This window comes from Hyperolius riggenbachi, chromosome 4, assembly GCF_040937935.1.
Source record: "Hyperolius riggenbachi isolate aHypRig1 chromosome 4, aHypRig1.pri, whole genome shotgun sequence".
In the NCBI taxonomy this organism is placed as follows: Eukaryota; Metazoa; Chordata; class Amphibia; order Anura; family Hyperoliidae; genus Hyperolius; species Hyperolius riggenbachi.
The window spans coordinates 58,759,884-58,776,183 of NC_090649.1; the positions used below are offsets into that span (position 1 = coordinate 58,759,884).

The 16,300-nt window shown below is 48.2% G+C and overlaps 1 protein-coding gene across 1 annotated transcript in view; it reads right to left on the minus strand.

The window, feature by feature from the left end:
* LOC137570367 (uncharacterized) overlaps positions 1–16,300 on the minus strand; it is a 141,186-nt gene that overhangs the window by 5,853 nt on the left and 119,033 nt on the right. The window contains exon 2 of the mRNA XM_068279027.1: positions 1,033–1,514. Within this exon, the coding sequence (XP_068135128.1) occupies positions 1,033–1,508 (476 nt within the window). The 5' untranslated portion in view covers positions 1,509–1,514. The remainder of the gene's footprint in view (positions 1–1,032; positions 1,515–16,300) is intronic.

The following is a 16,300-nucleotide window of genomic DNA, read 5'->3' on the forward strand; positions in this document are numbered from 1 at the left end:
CCCCCCTGGTGGTGCCTAACCCTAACCAACCCGCTGGAGGTGCCTAACCCTAAGCACCCCCTGGTGGTGCCTAACCCTAAATCTCCCCTGGTGGTGCCTAACCCTAACCAACCCGCTGGACAGGGGAGGACTGGCCAGGGGGGAAGGGGGGAAATTTCCCCCCAGGCTGCCTCTCATTTAATGATTTAGGGCTGGCCGATCCACCAATCTTTTCGATTATTATTGAATCAGATGAAAACCTGTGCTGCCACAAGCATGCCCAATCAAGGATTTGACTGATTTCGGGTGGAAATTAGTTGAATGTATTGATCTGAGATGCTGGGAAATCTCAGGTCGATGTGGTCGATCACGTGCAGCAATCACGAATGATGAATGTGATGGAAACTCGGGCCATTGTGGCTCAAAATATATTATGTGCCCCCGATGCCTGTGCATTATACTTTACCTGTCTTGCTGTCCCTCAAGTGTCCTTGCTGTATTTCTGCATTGGCGCCCCACGTGACCGTCGGCATATAGCACGTGGGACGCAAGTGTGACATCATTTGAGCTGGGGTGCCGTGAAAACGGGCCTCTAGTTTGTGTTTTCCCTCCAGGCCAGAAGGCCCCAGTCCTCCCCTGCCGCTGGAGGTGCCTAACCCTAAGACCCCCCTGGTGGTGCCTAACCCTAAATCTCCCCTGGTGGTGCCTAACCCTAACCTTGACATTGTTATATTAAATACATTAACCGTTTTGCAGTTAAATAACTTCTGCAGTTTGGCTTATGTAGGGCGCTATTGATAAATAACGTTACTGTGCGCAACAACGTCTGCTGTTTGGCAAATGAACGGTGCTATTGATAAATAACTTTACTGTGTGCCCTTTTTTTTCTTTTTTCCTTGTGCATTATTTTGCAGTACTAACGATAAATAGCGATAAGCGTATCTTTTTAATGCGGCGCCATTTTTATGCATATGCGCTGTGCGCCATTATTCACTGATCCGCCTTACTATAGCTAAATCAGTGCATGCATCAGATGTAAAGTTTGAATCCTACTTTTTCTTCTCATCGGGGACATCTGTGCCGTCGTCGTCCATTCGGGTGTGAAGTTCATGGATGACTTTGTTTAGTGTCCCGTAGAATTCCTTGTTGTCTTCTCGGATTCCCTTATTATGTTCTGAGATGACCTCTTGGTAGCCCTGGTCCTGGGCGTCGGCATTCACCGTATACTTCAGGCTCTGGAGAACCCTGTTGTTATCCTGAAGAAGGGTCTGTAGGTATTGCACTTCCTCCTTTACGCTCCGCCCATTGCTCTTCATTACACACGCCTCCTGGCGAGGGGTCACGAAGGTCATCTGACACTTCAGGCTGGCTGGGGGCTTATATTGGGGCTCTTTGGGCTGATCGTGAAAGGCGCTTAGAAGATATCCAGAGCCTAAATCCGCCAAGGCGTCATCTCCACTCTGCGCTGTGCTGGGCGATACGGCCAACCACAACGTCACCGTCGCCCACAGAGCCCAGTAGTGCTGCATGGTGTCCTGAAAACCAAACATAAATTAGCTTTATTAATGCCGAACAGAGAAATAATGACCTTGTGAACGTGTCTGTCTGTATTATTATGTGGTCTACAGTGTTTGGTCAGCCAGACACAACTGCTTAAGGCTCGTTTCCCACTTGTGCCAGATCAGCAGGAACGTACAATGTCTGCTCCGATGGTCCAGCTGTAGCCTGGGGCTGATGCGTTACCCCCATAGGCTATTATCACGGAGTGCACAGAAGTACGGGCCTTTTACCACAAGGGATCCCATAGATCCATTGCAGAGAGACAAGTGTAAATGGATCCTATTTATAAAGTAGGAGCTGTGCACTGCTCAAGTGGGAACATAGCCCTAGCCTCTTAAAGGACTTACGAGGCCAACTACGTAAAAAAAGTTAATTACCTGCCTCTAAGTTTCACGCACGGAGGACGCCGTCCGCGCCCTCCGTGCAGCGCCGCCGGGTCCCCCGCTCATTATCCCCCCCGGGCCGGCTCCCGACCCCACGGCCCGGGTCGGGCTCTCCTTCCCCTCCAAAGATGGCCGCTTCCTCTGGCCGCGGCTGCGCAGTCTGCCTGGCCGCGAATGCGGCTGCGCAGCTCTAGGGCCAACCCCTCCGTTCCACGCTACGTAGCGTGGATCGGAGGAGTTGGCCCTAGAGCTGCGCAGCCGCATTCGCGGCCAGGCGGACTGCGCAGCCGCGGCCAGAGGAAGCGGCCATCTTTGGAGGGGAAGGAGAGCCCGGGCCGTGGGGTCGGGAGCCGGCCCGGGGGGGATAATGAGCGGGGGACCCGGAGGCGCTGCACGGAGGGCGCGGACGGCGTCCTCCGTGCCTGAAACTTAGAGGCAGGTAATTAACTTTTTTCACGTAGTTGGCCTCGTAAGTCCTTTAATATATTTCAGGAGCGCTTTCACTGCAATTTAACTTCTCTGTCTACATAGATACAGCAATGGTGTATTAACCTTGCAATGAAAAAATAAGTAAGTGACATGACTATGTATTCTGTAAAGCCCTACAGAAGATGTCAGCGCTATAGAAATACATAATAGCAGGGCAAAGACATTACACTATGATTACAGTGGGAATTAGACTGTGAGCTCCTCTGAGGACAGTGAGTGACATGACTATGTACTCTGTAAAGTGCTGCAGAAGATGTCAGTGCTATATTTAGTATGGTAGGACATTAGACTATTACTATGGTAGGGATTAGACTGTGAGCTCCTCTGAGGACAGTCAGTGACATATGTACTCTGTAAAGTGCTGCAGAAGATGTCAGTGCTATATAAATATACAACAATCATAAAATCATGTCTCCACACCTACTGTTTAGGCCAGTATTAAAGTGAAATGTGTGACCTCTAAAACATAAAAGTGAAACTCATGGTGTCCATACATGGTACTATTTTTTTTCGATTAGATAATTTTGTTACATTTTGTTAGATCGAAAACATCGTATAGCTGTTTTCAAGGAACTATACACAAAAGCTCAATTTGTCAGAAAATCTGGAAAAAAGGATCGGATATAAAGACTTTTCCAACATGTCTGATCAAATTTTTATCCCAAAACCAGGACAATCGTTCATTTTGCTTGGTCGAAAAATAAAAGATACTCATAAGTCCACCTCCCTCAGCAACCTGGACATCGCACCTTTCCCTATCTCTGACCATCACCTCCTCACCTTCACCATCTCCCCACCAACAACTTCTCTCCCCACCCCTCAGCCTGGTCGATGGCAGAGAGACCTACGTAATCTCAGCCCAAATGTCCTAGCAAGTCCCCTTCTCTCCCTCTCCTCCCACCTACTTACCCTAACATGCCCCAATGAAGCGGCATTATAACCTTGCCCTCTCATCTGCTTTAGATCAAGCTGCCCCCTCAATCTTCCGCCCTAACAAGCCCCCCAACCCCCAACCCCGGCACAACACCCACACACGTAACCTCAGGAAAGAAACTCGAGCAGCCGAATGGAAATGGAGGAAATCACATCTGAATTCTGACTTCCTAGATTACATGGCCAAACTGTTACTCTTCCACACTGCCCTCTCTGACGCTAAACAAAGGTACTTTGCAGCACTGATTGGAACCCAAGCTTCCAACCCTCGACAGCTTTTTGCTACCTTCAATTCCCTCCTCAACCCCACTCCTCCCCCTCCCAGCTCCTCCCTCTCAGCCAACGACTTTGCCAACCATTTCACCACTAAAATTGCAACAATACGCAATGAAATTTCCCTCCTCCATCCCTCCCTTCCCAATGCCTCTCAGGTTGTCCCCTTGCCTTCCCTCCCAGCTTCTCCCCTGTCTCATCCACCCCTCGCCTCTTTTGCTCCTGCCACCATCGATGAAGTCAGCCTGCTGCTAGTGGCTTCCCCCCCCCACATCCTCTCCCTGTGATCCGGTACCTGCGAATACTCTTCGTCCCCACTTCCCTGACCTGGCCCCAGTCCTCACCTCCTTGTTCAATCTCTCCCTTTCCACAGGCATCTTCCCCAAAGCATTCAAACAGGCCACTGTACTTCCCCTGCTGAAAAAACCCTCACTCGACCCATCCCTACCCTCAAACTACCGCCCAATCTCCCTCCTTCCCTATGCTTCTAAACTCCTCGAACGCCTAGTCCACCAGCGCATTACCCAATACATGAACACCAATACCCTACTTGACCCCCTACAGTCTGGATTCCGACCTTCACACTCAACTGAAACAGCCCTCGCCAAGGTGGTTAACGACCTTACCCTTGCCAGGGCCAAAGGCAGTTATTCCATCCTGCTCCTCCTTGACCTCTCTGCAGCATTTGACACTGTTGACCACTCCCTCCTCCTCCAATCACTACAGTCCATGGGCATCCATGGTCTTGCCTTGGCCTGGATCACCTCCTACCTATCCAATCGCTCCTTCATCACTTCCTTCAATGGCTCCTCCTCAACCCCTGCCCCCCTCTCAGTTGGGGTCCCCCAGGGCTCTGTTCTAGGCCCCCTTCTTTTCTCCATATACACTTCCTCAATTGGCAAGCTTATCTCCTCCCTGGGCTTCAATTACCACCTTTATGCAGATGACACTCAGATTTACCTCCATACCCCCGATCTCTCATCCACCACCATAAACAAGGTCTCCTCATGTCTCTCAGCAATTTCCTCCTGGATGTCAGCTAGGTTCCTAAAACTTAACCTAGACAAAACTGAGCTCCTGATCTTTCCACCCCATGCTGCTGCACCCATCCCAGATTTCCACCTCACAATCGACAACACAACCATTGTCCCTACCTCCCAGGCCCCCTGTCTGGGTGTCACCTTGGACTCTGACCTCTCCTTCATCCCACACATCCAAAACATCACCAGAGCCTGCAATTTCCACCTCCGTAATATCTCCAAGATCCGCCCCTTCTTAACCCCGGACACGACCAAACTGCTCATCCATGCCCTCATCATCTCCCGCCTTGATTACTGTAATTCCCTCCTTTCTGGCCTCCCCCTGAAACGCACTCCCCTCCTTCAATCAGTGATGAACGCGGCTGCAAGACTCATCCATTCCTCGCACCGCTCTGCATCCACATCTCCCCTTTGTGAATCCCTGCACTGGCTCCCTATCAGTTTCAGGATAAGTTTCAAGATTCTATGCCTGGCGTATAAATCTGTGCACAAAACCTGCCCTACCTACATCTCGGAGCTTGTTCACAAGTATACACCAGGTCGCCCCCTCCGTTCCTCCAACGACCTTCGCCTCACCACCCCACGCATTTCACACTCCCATGCCCGCCTGCAGGATTTCTCAAGAGCTGCCCCCACCCTCTGGAATGCCCTTCCACCACTCATCAGACTTGCTCCCTCTTTCAACACATTCAAGCAAGCCCTCAAAACCCACCTCTTTATGATGGCCTACCCACCTCCTACCACACAGTAACTCTCTAAGGAATATTTAACAGCCCCCCCTAGTGTTTCCACCCCTCCCTTTAGATTGTAAGCCTCTGGCAGGGTCCTCCACTCCCTAGTGTAATCTACAGGATCATGTGCTCCTGTCCTATGACAGCCTGTACTTGTATTACTGGCCCTACCTAACCAGCCCATATTGCATGATCATGTATTTTGTACAATTTGCATGTATAACTTTGTTCTATGTGTATAACCCTATGTATGTCATCCTTGTATCATTGTATATATTTATTGTCCAGCGCTACGTAATATGTTGGAGCTTTATAAATACAATAAATAATAATAATAATAATAATAATAATTTTCGACTTCCATTCAATTCGATCATTTGGTTGAATAAAGAGGAAAATTTAACTTTTTTGTACCGTTTATAGGCTTCATTAGGATTTCATTGATCTGTAAAGTAAAGCGTGGAGTGTTGTTTAACTTGTGAAGTCAAGATGATGACATTTATGCCACATAGAGATGGCGAACCTCAAACGCAAACATCCGCAAAAGTTCAGAACTTTCGCGAACCACAATACACTTCAATGGGGATGCGAACTTTGAAACTAGAAACATTTATGCTGGTCACAAAAGTGATGGAAAAGATGTTTCAAGGGGTCTAACACCTGGAGGGGGGCATGGCGGAGTGGGATACACGACAAAAGTCCCGGGGGAAAATCTGGATTTGACGCAAAGCAGCGTTTTAAGGGCAGAAATCACATTGCATGCTAAATTGGAGGCCTAAAGTGCTTTAAAACATCCTGCATCTGTATACATCAGCCTTTCTCAACCTTTCTACCCTGGAGGAACCCTGCAAATAACTTTGGGATATCAGGGAACCCCTGCAAACAATTTTTTGATCTCGAGGAACCCCTACATTTATTTTGGAGGAGGCTTGGTCTTTAAAAGTATGTGTGGTTTATTTCACTACCCCTATTACACTGCCACTCATTATACTGTCTCCTGAGCCCCCAATTTAGTGCTTTTTGTTGAAGTATCACCTATTATAATGTGCTCTATTATACTACCCCCACGATGAGGGAAAATGCCAAGGAACCCCTGCAGAGTACTCAAGGAACCCTGGTTGAGAAAGCCTGGTATACATCAATCAGGGAGTGTAATTAGAGTACTTCTTCACACTGACACACCAAACTCACTGTGTAATGCACCGCAAACAGCTGTTTGTGTAGTGACGGCCGTGCTGGACTGGTGCGCACCAAGGCGAGAGTGCAGGCCGTGGCGGTTTTCAAGCCCATATGGTCGCCGGGCTGTGGTAGCTCAATGATAGAACAACAGTGACTGTCCAGCTGATCGAATTTGGTCTGTCCACAATGAAGCAACAACCTTATTATCTTGGGTGTGCCCCACCCGAGACACTCATATAGCTGGCGGTCATTGCTTGATTGTGATACGCAAGCCCCTTCACCGCGGCAAGATAATGATCACGAAGGGGAAATGACACATGTACATGCCTTTAGTTTTGTTGTTGCAGCTGCAGTGCAGCCAGAAAAATTAGGCAGGCATGTACACGCACCAGAAAAATTATTATAGTGGCCGCTGCTAGCAGCGGCCTTAAAAATTCAGGAATCTGCCTGGAGTCCTGGACCCTGTTGGTGGTGGTGGAGAAGGCAGTCAAGCGGCCTGCAGGCAGAGATGCTGTGTGGGGACCGACTTAGTCTTGGGGCAGGCAGTCACACGGCGTGCAGGCAGAGATGCTGTGTGTGGGGACTGACTTAGTCTTCGGGCAGGCCTGACCGTGTTTTGCAGACCAGGCATCCATGGTCAGATGGACCCTTGACCCAACGCTGTGTGCCAGAGATGTCACTACTTGCCTTTCAACATCACAGTACAGTTTAGGTATCACCTTTTTTGAGAAATAATTGCGGCCTGGAATCTTACACTGCGGTGTGTGGCTTTGCTTTTGTGTGCTGCTTTTCCTCAGGTGGTCATCCCATTGCAGTTTGTGCTTTGTAATCATGTGCCTTCGTAAGGTAGTTGTCCCTACGCGGGTCTTGGTCTTTCCACGGCTCAATTTTTGGTGGCAGAGAGTACAGATGGCATTGCTCTCATCTGAGGCAGACTCACAAATTTTTTTTAACACCGCTGAGCCCTGTGATGATGGCACTTTGGTGATGGCTGCCGACGGAGTGTTAAGTGGGGTGCCAGAATCAGAGCAGGAGGAGGAAGATATGCCACGCTTCCGTAGACATAGAAGCTGAGAAAGATGAGGTGTTCTGTGTTAAATAGTCAACTACGTCCTGACAATATTGGGGGTTGATGGCACGTGCCTTCTTCTGAACACTGTACTTTGGTCGAGGGCCACACAAAATCACGACAGTGCGACCTCGAACAGACCTGCCAGGTGGCCTGCCTCTGGCTCTGCCTCTTGTTTTGTCCATATTGGGGGGGATGAAGTGAAAGGTATGCACTGACTTGACTAATACAATGTACAGTTACACAGGTGCAGTGAACAGGTTGCAGTGATTGCAGGTACAACAATGTGCGGTTACACAGGTGCAGTTAACAGGTATGCATGGACTGGTATTACAAATGTGCAGCTGTCACACACACACAGGTACCTTGAACAGGTGCAGTGACACTGCGTGCGGTCACGTAGGTAGGTAGGTCGACTGAACAACAATAGGTGGGTATGCAGTGATTGTTATTACAAATGTGCAGCTGCCTGGCACACACACAGGTAGTCACTGAATGTGCTGGGCTTGGCAGTGGCACAGTAGGAATTATCAAGGCTGTATATGCAACACAAGTGTCTGTGGGACACACACACACACACACACAAAAGAAAACAAAAAATAGATCACAAGATCTCAAAAGGAGTGCTTTTTAGCAATAAGATCAGCAAGAAGGAGCAAGCTAACAAGCCTAACACAAGAGCCTAACTAAGCTTTCCCTATGTCAGCAGGTTCTCTCCCTTCTCTAATTACTGCAGCCACACAAGTGGGTGAAATGGCTGATGCTGCCTGCAATTTATAAGGTGGGGGGGGGGGGGGGGGTAGGGGGTGGCTCCAGGAGGGAGTGTAGCTTGATTGGCTACCCTGTGCCTGCTGACTGTGAAGTAGAGGGTCAAAGTTGACCCTAATGATGTAATATAGGGGGCGGGTCGAACTGCCATAAAGTTCGTGTTCGATCGCGAACGCGAACCACCGAAGTTTGCGTGAATAAGTTTGCATGCGAACCGTTTGGGCCATCTCTAATGCCACATCAAGTAGCTTTATGAATTCCTACAGATACCTTTTTGCACCCGTTCCCATCTAATGCAAGCTCTGGAATATGTGGGCTATGCATGCATTAATATGCATTTATGCACATCCTAAAGGGCTTTAGTTATGCAGCTTTGCGAATGAAAGTCCAGCAGAAACAGAGGAGCGGGGAAAGGTTCCTTCACTACCGTAAGAACACATAAAAATGCAAAGAGAAACTCATTTTATGCCTTCACATCATGCATTTCAACAGTGCTAAGACAAGCCATAACCAAGCCATGAACCTCTCCGAGATTTTATGACCCTGCACTAGAGTTGGGCCGAACCTCCGATTTTAGGTTCGCGAACCGGGTTCGCGAACTTTCGCGGAACGTTCGGTTCGCGTTAAAGTTCGCGAACCGCAATAGACTTCAATGGGGATGCGAACTTTGAAAAAAAAAATAATTATGCTGGCCACAAAAGTGATGGAAAAGATGTTTCAAGGGGTCTAACACCTGGAGGGGGGCATGGCGGAGTGGGATACACGCCAAAAGTCCCCGGGAAAAATCTGGATTTGACGCAAAGCAGCGTTTTAAGGGCAGAAATCACATTGAATGCTAAATGACAGGCCTAAAGTGCTTTAAAACATCTTGCATGTGTATACATCAATCAGGTAGTGTAATTAAGGTACTGCTTCACACTGGCACACCAAACTGTTCACTGAACAGAACAGGTATGCAGTGGCGGGTTCACTGAACAGGTATACAGTGGCGGGTCCACTGAACAGAACAGGTATACAGTGGCGGGTTCACAGAACAGGTATGCAGTGGCAGGATCACTGAACACAATAGGTATGCAGTGGCGTGTTCACTAAACAGGTATACAGTGGCGGGTCCACTGAACAGAACAGGTATACAGTGGCGGGTCCACTGAACAGAACAGGTATACAGTGGCGGGTCCACTGAACAGAACAGGTATACAGTGGCGGGTCCACTGAACAGAACAGGTATACAGTGGCGGGTTCACAGAACAGGTATGCAGTGGCAGGATCACTGAACACAATAGGTATGCAGTGGCGTGTTCACTAAACAGGTATACAGTGGCGGGTCCACTGAACAGAACAGGTATACAGTGGCGGGTCCACTGAACAGAACAGGTATACAGTGGCGAGTTCACAGAACAGGTATACAGTGGCGGGTCCACTGAACAGAACAGGTATACAGTGGCGGGTTCACAGAACAGGTATGCAGTGGCAGGATCACTGGACACAATAGGTATGCAGTGGCGTGTTCACTAAACAGGTATACAGTGGCGGGTCCACTGAACAGAACAGGTATACAGTGGCGGGTTCACTGAACAGGTATACAGTGGCGGGTCCACTGAACAGAACAGGTATACAGTGGCGGGTTCACAGAACAGGTATGCAGTGGCAGGTTCACTGAACACAACAGGTATGCAGTGGCGGGTTCACTGAACAGGTATACAGTGGCGGGTCCACTGAACAGAACAGGTATACAGTGGCGGGTCCACTGAACAGAACAGGTATACAGTGGCGGGTCCACTGAACAGAACAGGTATACAGTGGCGGGTTCACAGAACAGGTATACAGTGGCGGGTCCACTGAACAGAACAGGTATACAGTGGCGGGTTCACAGAACAGGTATGCAGTGGCAGGATCACTGAACAGGTATGCAGTGGCAGGATCACTGAACAGGTATGGAGTGGCAGGATCACAGTACAGGTATGCAGTGGGCTGAGGGCTCACTGAACAGAACAGGTATGCAGTGGCAGGATCACTGAACAGGTATGGAGTGGCAGGATCACAGTACAGGTATGCAGTGGGCTGAGGGCTCACTGAACAGAACAGGTATGCAGTGGCAGGATCACTGAACAGGTATGCAGTGGCAGGATCACAGTACAGGTATGCAGTGGGCTGAGGGCTCACTGAACAGAACAGGTATGCAGCCAGGAAGAAGTTAAGCCTAACTAATCTTTCCCTATATGAGAGACTGCAGCAGCTCGCCCTACTCTCACTAATGCAGGCACACGAGTGGCCGTAATGGCCGCCGCTGCCTGCCTTATATAAGGGGGGGGTGGGGCTCCAGGGGCTAGTGTAGCCTAATTGGCTACACTGGGCCTGCTGACTGTGATGTAGAGGGTCAAAGTTGACCCTCAGTGCATTATGGGGCGAACCGAACTTCTTCCGCAAAAGGTTGGCGTGCGGTACCCGCACGCGAACCACCTACGTTCGCGCGAACCACGTTCGCCGGCGAACCGTTCGGCCCAACTCTACCCTGCACAAGGCAGAAAACCTTCCTCAACATCTCACAGCCAAACTGGAATTTAGTCTTTAAAGGGAAGGTTCAGGGAAAAAAAATAAAAATCTGCATCCAATTACCCGGGGCTTCCTCCAGCCCGTGGAAGGCAGGAGGTGCCCTCGGCGCCGCTCCGCAGGCTCCCGGTGGTCTCCGGTGGCTGACCGAACCTGGCCAGGCCGGCGGCCAGGTCGGGCTTCTTCTGCGTTCCAAAATGCGCCTCACGGCGGCGCGCTGACGTCATCGGACATCCTCCAAGCTTTACTGCGCAGGCTCAGAACTACTGAGCCTGCGCAGTACAGCCCGGAGGACGTCCGATGACGTCAGCGCGCCGCCGTGAGGCGCATTTTGGAACGCAGAAGAAGCCCGACCTGGCCGCCGGCCTGGTCAGGTCGGGTCAGCCACCGGAGACCACCGGGAGCCTGCGGAGCGGCGCTGAGGGCACCTCCTGCCTGCCACGGGCTGGAGGAAGCCCCAGGTAAGTGGATGCGGATTTTTATTTTTTTTCCACAGTCCCTGAACCTTATCTTTAACCACTTCAGCCTTCAGTGTTTTTTCACCTTATGCATCCGAGCAATTTTCACCTCCCATTCATTTGTCAATAACTTTATCACTGCTTATCACAATGAAATGATCTAGATCTTGTTTTTTCTGCCACCAATTAGGCTTTCTTCGGGTGGTACATTTGCTAAGATTTTTTTTTTCTGAATGCATTCTAACGGGAATATTAAGAAAAAATAAAAAAAAATTCATTATTTCTCAGTTTTTGGCCATTATAGCGTTAAAATAATACATGCTACCATAATTAAAATCCACTTATTTTATCTGCCCATTTCTCCCAGTTATTACACCATTTATATTATGTCCCTATCACAATGTATGGTGCCAATATTTTATTTGGAAATAAAGGTACATTTTTTCAGTTTTGCATCCATCACTACTTATAAACTTATAATTTAAAAAATAAAAATAATATTACCCTCTTGACATGCATAATAAAAAAGTTCAGACCCTTAGGTAACTATTTATGCTTTTTTTATAATTGCATTTTTTTTATTAACAATTTTATTTGGGTATTTTTTGGAGAGTGTGGGAGATAAACAGTTAATTTTAAATTTAATTATGTTATTGTGTGTCTGTTTATTAAAAAAATGTATTTAGATGTAATTTTACTATTTGGCCACAAGATGGCCTCAGTCATTTTTTTTATGCGTCCTATAAGCGTAACATGTACGCTTACAGGAAGTGAAGAGGGGATGTAGACTTGATTTTTAGGCTAATGGGCAGCGGCACGGGAGCATGCGGGAGTGCCCAGGAACCCCAAAAATCGTCTGAATCCTGCCAATGTAAACCCTGATTTCAGCTCCAAAACTCTGAGCAAAGTACAAGTGTCCCCTGAGTCCAACCCAAACCACCACTTAGCCCAGCCCAGGTAACCCCTAAAACCGAACCCAAGCACCCCCAAGCCCAGCCAAGTGTCACCTGAGCCAGCTATGGCTGGATAGTGTGCTGGTTTAGGGTTCTGCCTCTGACACAGGAGACCAGGGTTCGAATCTCGCCTCTGCCTGTACAGTAAGCCAGCACCTATTTAGTAGTAGACCTTGGGCAAGTCTCCCTAACACTGCTACTGCCTCTAGAGCGCGTCCTAGTGGCTGCAGCGCTGGCGCTTTGAGTCCGCCAAGAGAAAAGCGTGATATAAATGTTCTGTGTAAGTATCGTCTGAACACAACCCAAGTATCCCCTGAGCCCAGCCAAAGTACCCCATCTGCTCAGTCCAAAGTAGGCCCTGGGGTACGGAATCCATGTGCTGAGAACCTCAGCGTTAAACCTTACCTGTATAGACCTTACTGCAATAACAGGACATGGGAAGATTTTCTAATAATGTATGACGATTGCATAATATAGCACTAGTTTGCAGAGGATTGATTCTCATCCTCAGCAGACCTGGAGTTCTCCTTTATCGGGGAGCCGTCTCAGAGGCCCAGCACAGAGACAGCTACAGCTTTACTAAATCACGGCCATCCCTCAATGTCGCAGGTGTGAGCCGCTTTAATGCTGACATAAGACTGCAGCTGGACGATTTATTTTTATCCCGCCGGTACTGTACACAGAAATCACCACCTCATTAATTTCTCAGATACCCAGGTGCGGCAAGAGTTCAAACAGTGTGAAGGGCGTCTATATTTATTACCAGTCATTCCGACACGTAGACTGCCCTCATTTAGGCAGGACAGTGGTCAGTGTTTAACTTGTCACGTTGCCATCGCTCGTCTCCCAGAGTCCTTTGTGGCATCACGGCCAAAGAGAGCGAGCGCGAGCCAAGAAGGTGTCTGAAGGTGCCTCGTCTCCATCTCCCTCCGTCATTTGTTAACAAGGCAGATGTTGTTATCGCCGCCATCTGTTTTCCCCGGCATCTGAGGGTTGTCATTATTAAACAGGCCAGCTATTTATCTAAATTTCCAGGGCTAAGCAGGAAGATATCACACCTCGGAAATCTATTTATAAAAGTCTAAGAAAAAACTGGTGCCTTTCAGTAGGAATTACACGGCCAATCAATAAATATAGGAGAGCGTGGCTCAAACAACATAGGGGACAAAGTTGCAGCCAACTTAATGAGTCTAAAATACAATTTTTGCACTGGTAGCCCAAAGGGCCAATCAGCATCCAGGGTGTGAGGCAGCAAAGTAGGTTGTGGTGGCAATTTTGATTTGAACTTTGGTGTTTGGTTAAGGGCCGGTTCAGATGGACGTTTGGGGGTGGTAAATGTATCGACGACGCTTAAAGGGGACCTGAACTCAGAACTGCTCTCTGCTCTAAAAGATATACAACAGCATAATAACCTTTAAACAAAAAACATTTCTTTGTTACAGCTGATACAAATCCTGCAATAAATCTGCACAGTTTCTACTTCCTGTTTCATGGAGGCAGACATATTGTTTACAGCTTGTGCTTGGGCTTATCTGCCATGACTAGGCAGTCATGTGACACGGGGGAGATCAAATTACAACTAATGATTAGACACAAATGAGGGGGAATTGCACAGGCTAAACGCTTTACATACATACAGGGAGCATTTCTGTTATGTTTTCCTTGTGTCCTGTGCAAGAGTTCAGGTCCACTTTAAAAGGGATCAACAAATACTTCCATTCATGTGAATGGCAGCGATTATCTCTTGTTTACACGTTACACAGTTTAACATTTTAACACCCATATATTTTGGGCGCCCCCACCCCGCCCTTCTATCTGTCCTTGATATGAACATTTGAACATAAGAAATACAGCAGATCCATTTAAAGGATGGAAATAAAGTTTAGAGTCAATTAACCACATTTTCAGTAGATTATTCCTTATATTTACATAGATCTGTAGATCAGTCCTGAAAGAGGGACAAATGAGGAAGAAAGAGGGACAGAGAGATAGGGTTCCCAAAGAGGGGCTGTCCCTCTAAAAGAGGGACAGTTGGGAGCTATGCATTAGCTGCTCCCAGTGGCATGACAGGCCCTCTTCAATCTCCTTTCATGCAGCTCATCGCCACGTCAAACAACCAGTCACATTGCAGCTCCAAACTTTGCATGTCATGTGACAGGGCTGGAAGCTGCATGACACGGTGATGTGATCTGCACTGAAGTGGACCTGTACTGCTACCAGGAGCAGGTAACATATTATGCTCCACTGCTGCTCTGCATTACATACTCATGGCCCTGCCTGATGGAGCTCAGCTAAATTCCTGGGAAAAGGGGGCAGCTGACAGATCTCTGCCGGGGGTGGTGGGAGGTGGCTTAATGTAGTTATGCTCCTGCATTGAAGTGAACAGCTACTTTAGGATAATTAAAGCTCATGGGAATCGTAGAAAAAAAAAAAAGCCAGATAGTTACCTAAGGAGGGGGGAGGCTCTGAGTCCTATAGAGCCTTCCCGCTCCTCTCCCGGAGCCCTCGTTGCAGCAGCAGCTCCTCCATATGAATTCACTGCCCCGGGTTACTTCGGAAGTCTTTGGGAGCCGAGTCATCCTGAAGACTGGTAGCTCCATACTGGGCATGCACAGGTGTGTGGGGGAGGGCTCTCAGGCGTGTGCGCAGAATGGAGCGACCCGTCATTGGGAGCACTCAGGCTCCTGAAGACTCCCTTCGGCAGCAGAGGTAGCAGTATTTGACCAAAGTAGTGGAATACAGCTACCGGGGGAGCCAGCACTGGAACGGGCACTGGGAGAGGAGGGGGAGGGCTTATTAGGACCCAGAGTCTTCCTTCTCCTTAGGTAAGTATCTGGCTTATTTTTTTTTCTAGGAATCCCATTGACATTAAGATATGGCTATAAAAACAATGATTGTCACTGATTAATCTGATCATCCTTTGAGAAATATAGGGGGACATTTATTAAGAGTGTCTGAAACAAAATATTGGTAGGTTTTTAGAAATCCATGCAGAACTGTCTCAGACATCTTAAGAATTAACTAGATAATGCATTTCCTTCTAAAACTGTTGTAAAGTAGGAGGAGTTATAAAGGTCTCTCAGACAGTGCAGTGTGTGAGGGAAATTGCTGTTGCTGAGGTAACCAATACATCTGCTGTATTGCATCAATGCCCAGCACTGGAAGGGTTAAGCACAGAACAGCTTCACCGGACACAGAGGGGAGGAGCACTTCACAAATCATGCCTACCCTGCACCGCCGCACTATCTGTAGAAATGCTATGAAGCACTTCCTAATCTGCGGCAGTTTAGGAATGGATTTGCACTTTTCTTAACTGTAGTGCAGCTCTAGAAATCCACGCTAAACTGCCGTTATTACGTAGGATTTGAGAATCTTCTTATTATAATGCAGAACTGTTTCTCTGCTTGTTAGAACACTTTAAGAAGAAAAAAACTGTCAGTAATGCTTTGATAAATCTGGCCCAGCGTGTAATAAAAAGCGGAGATCAGAAAAGGTAAAGAACAAAGTGGCGATCTGTAAATTGTCCACCACTTCTAGGTTCCTATGAAGTGCAGATGGGTGGAGATGGCTGTACAGCGGTACAGTTCCTGGGGTCACTGATGTGATAATGCCAGACACAGAGAGTGACAGTAGAGCTTCTGAGCAGTACATGATACCCCCAGCTCCTCCACGTACCCGGCCAGCACAGCTGGGGAAGTATTCCTGGCTGATGAGGGAATCCAACTGTAAAACAACTCTGGATGGATGCACTCTGCTTTCCAGCAATGCAGCAGAAATCAGGAGAGCAAGAGGAAAGGGGAAGGGGAGAAAAGGAGAGCTAGGGAGGGAAAGGGAGATAATGAAGGAAGAGAGAAAGTGAGAGAAAGACAGAAGATAGCAAAGAAGGAAGAAAGAGAGTTGGCAATACAGAAAGGCAAAGAGGAGAGTGAGAGGGA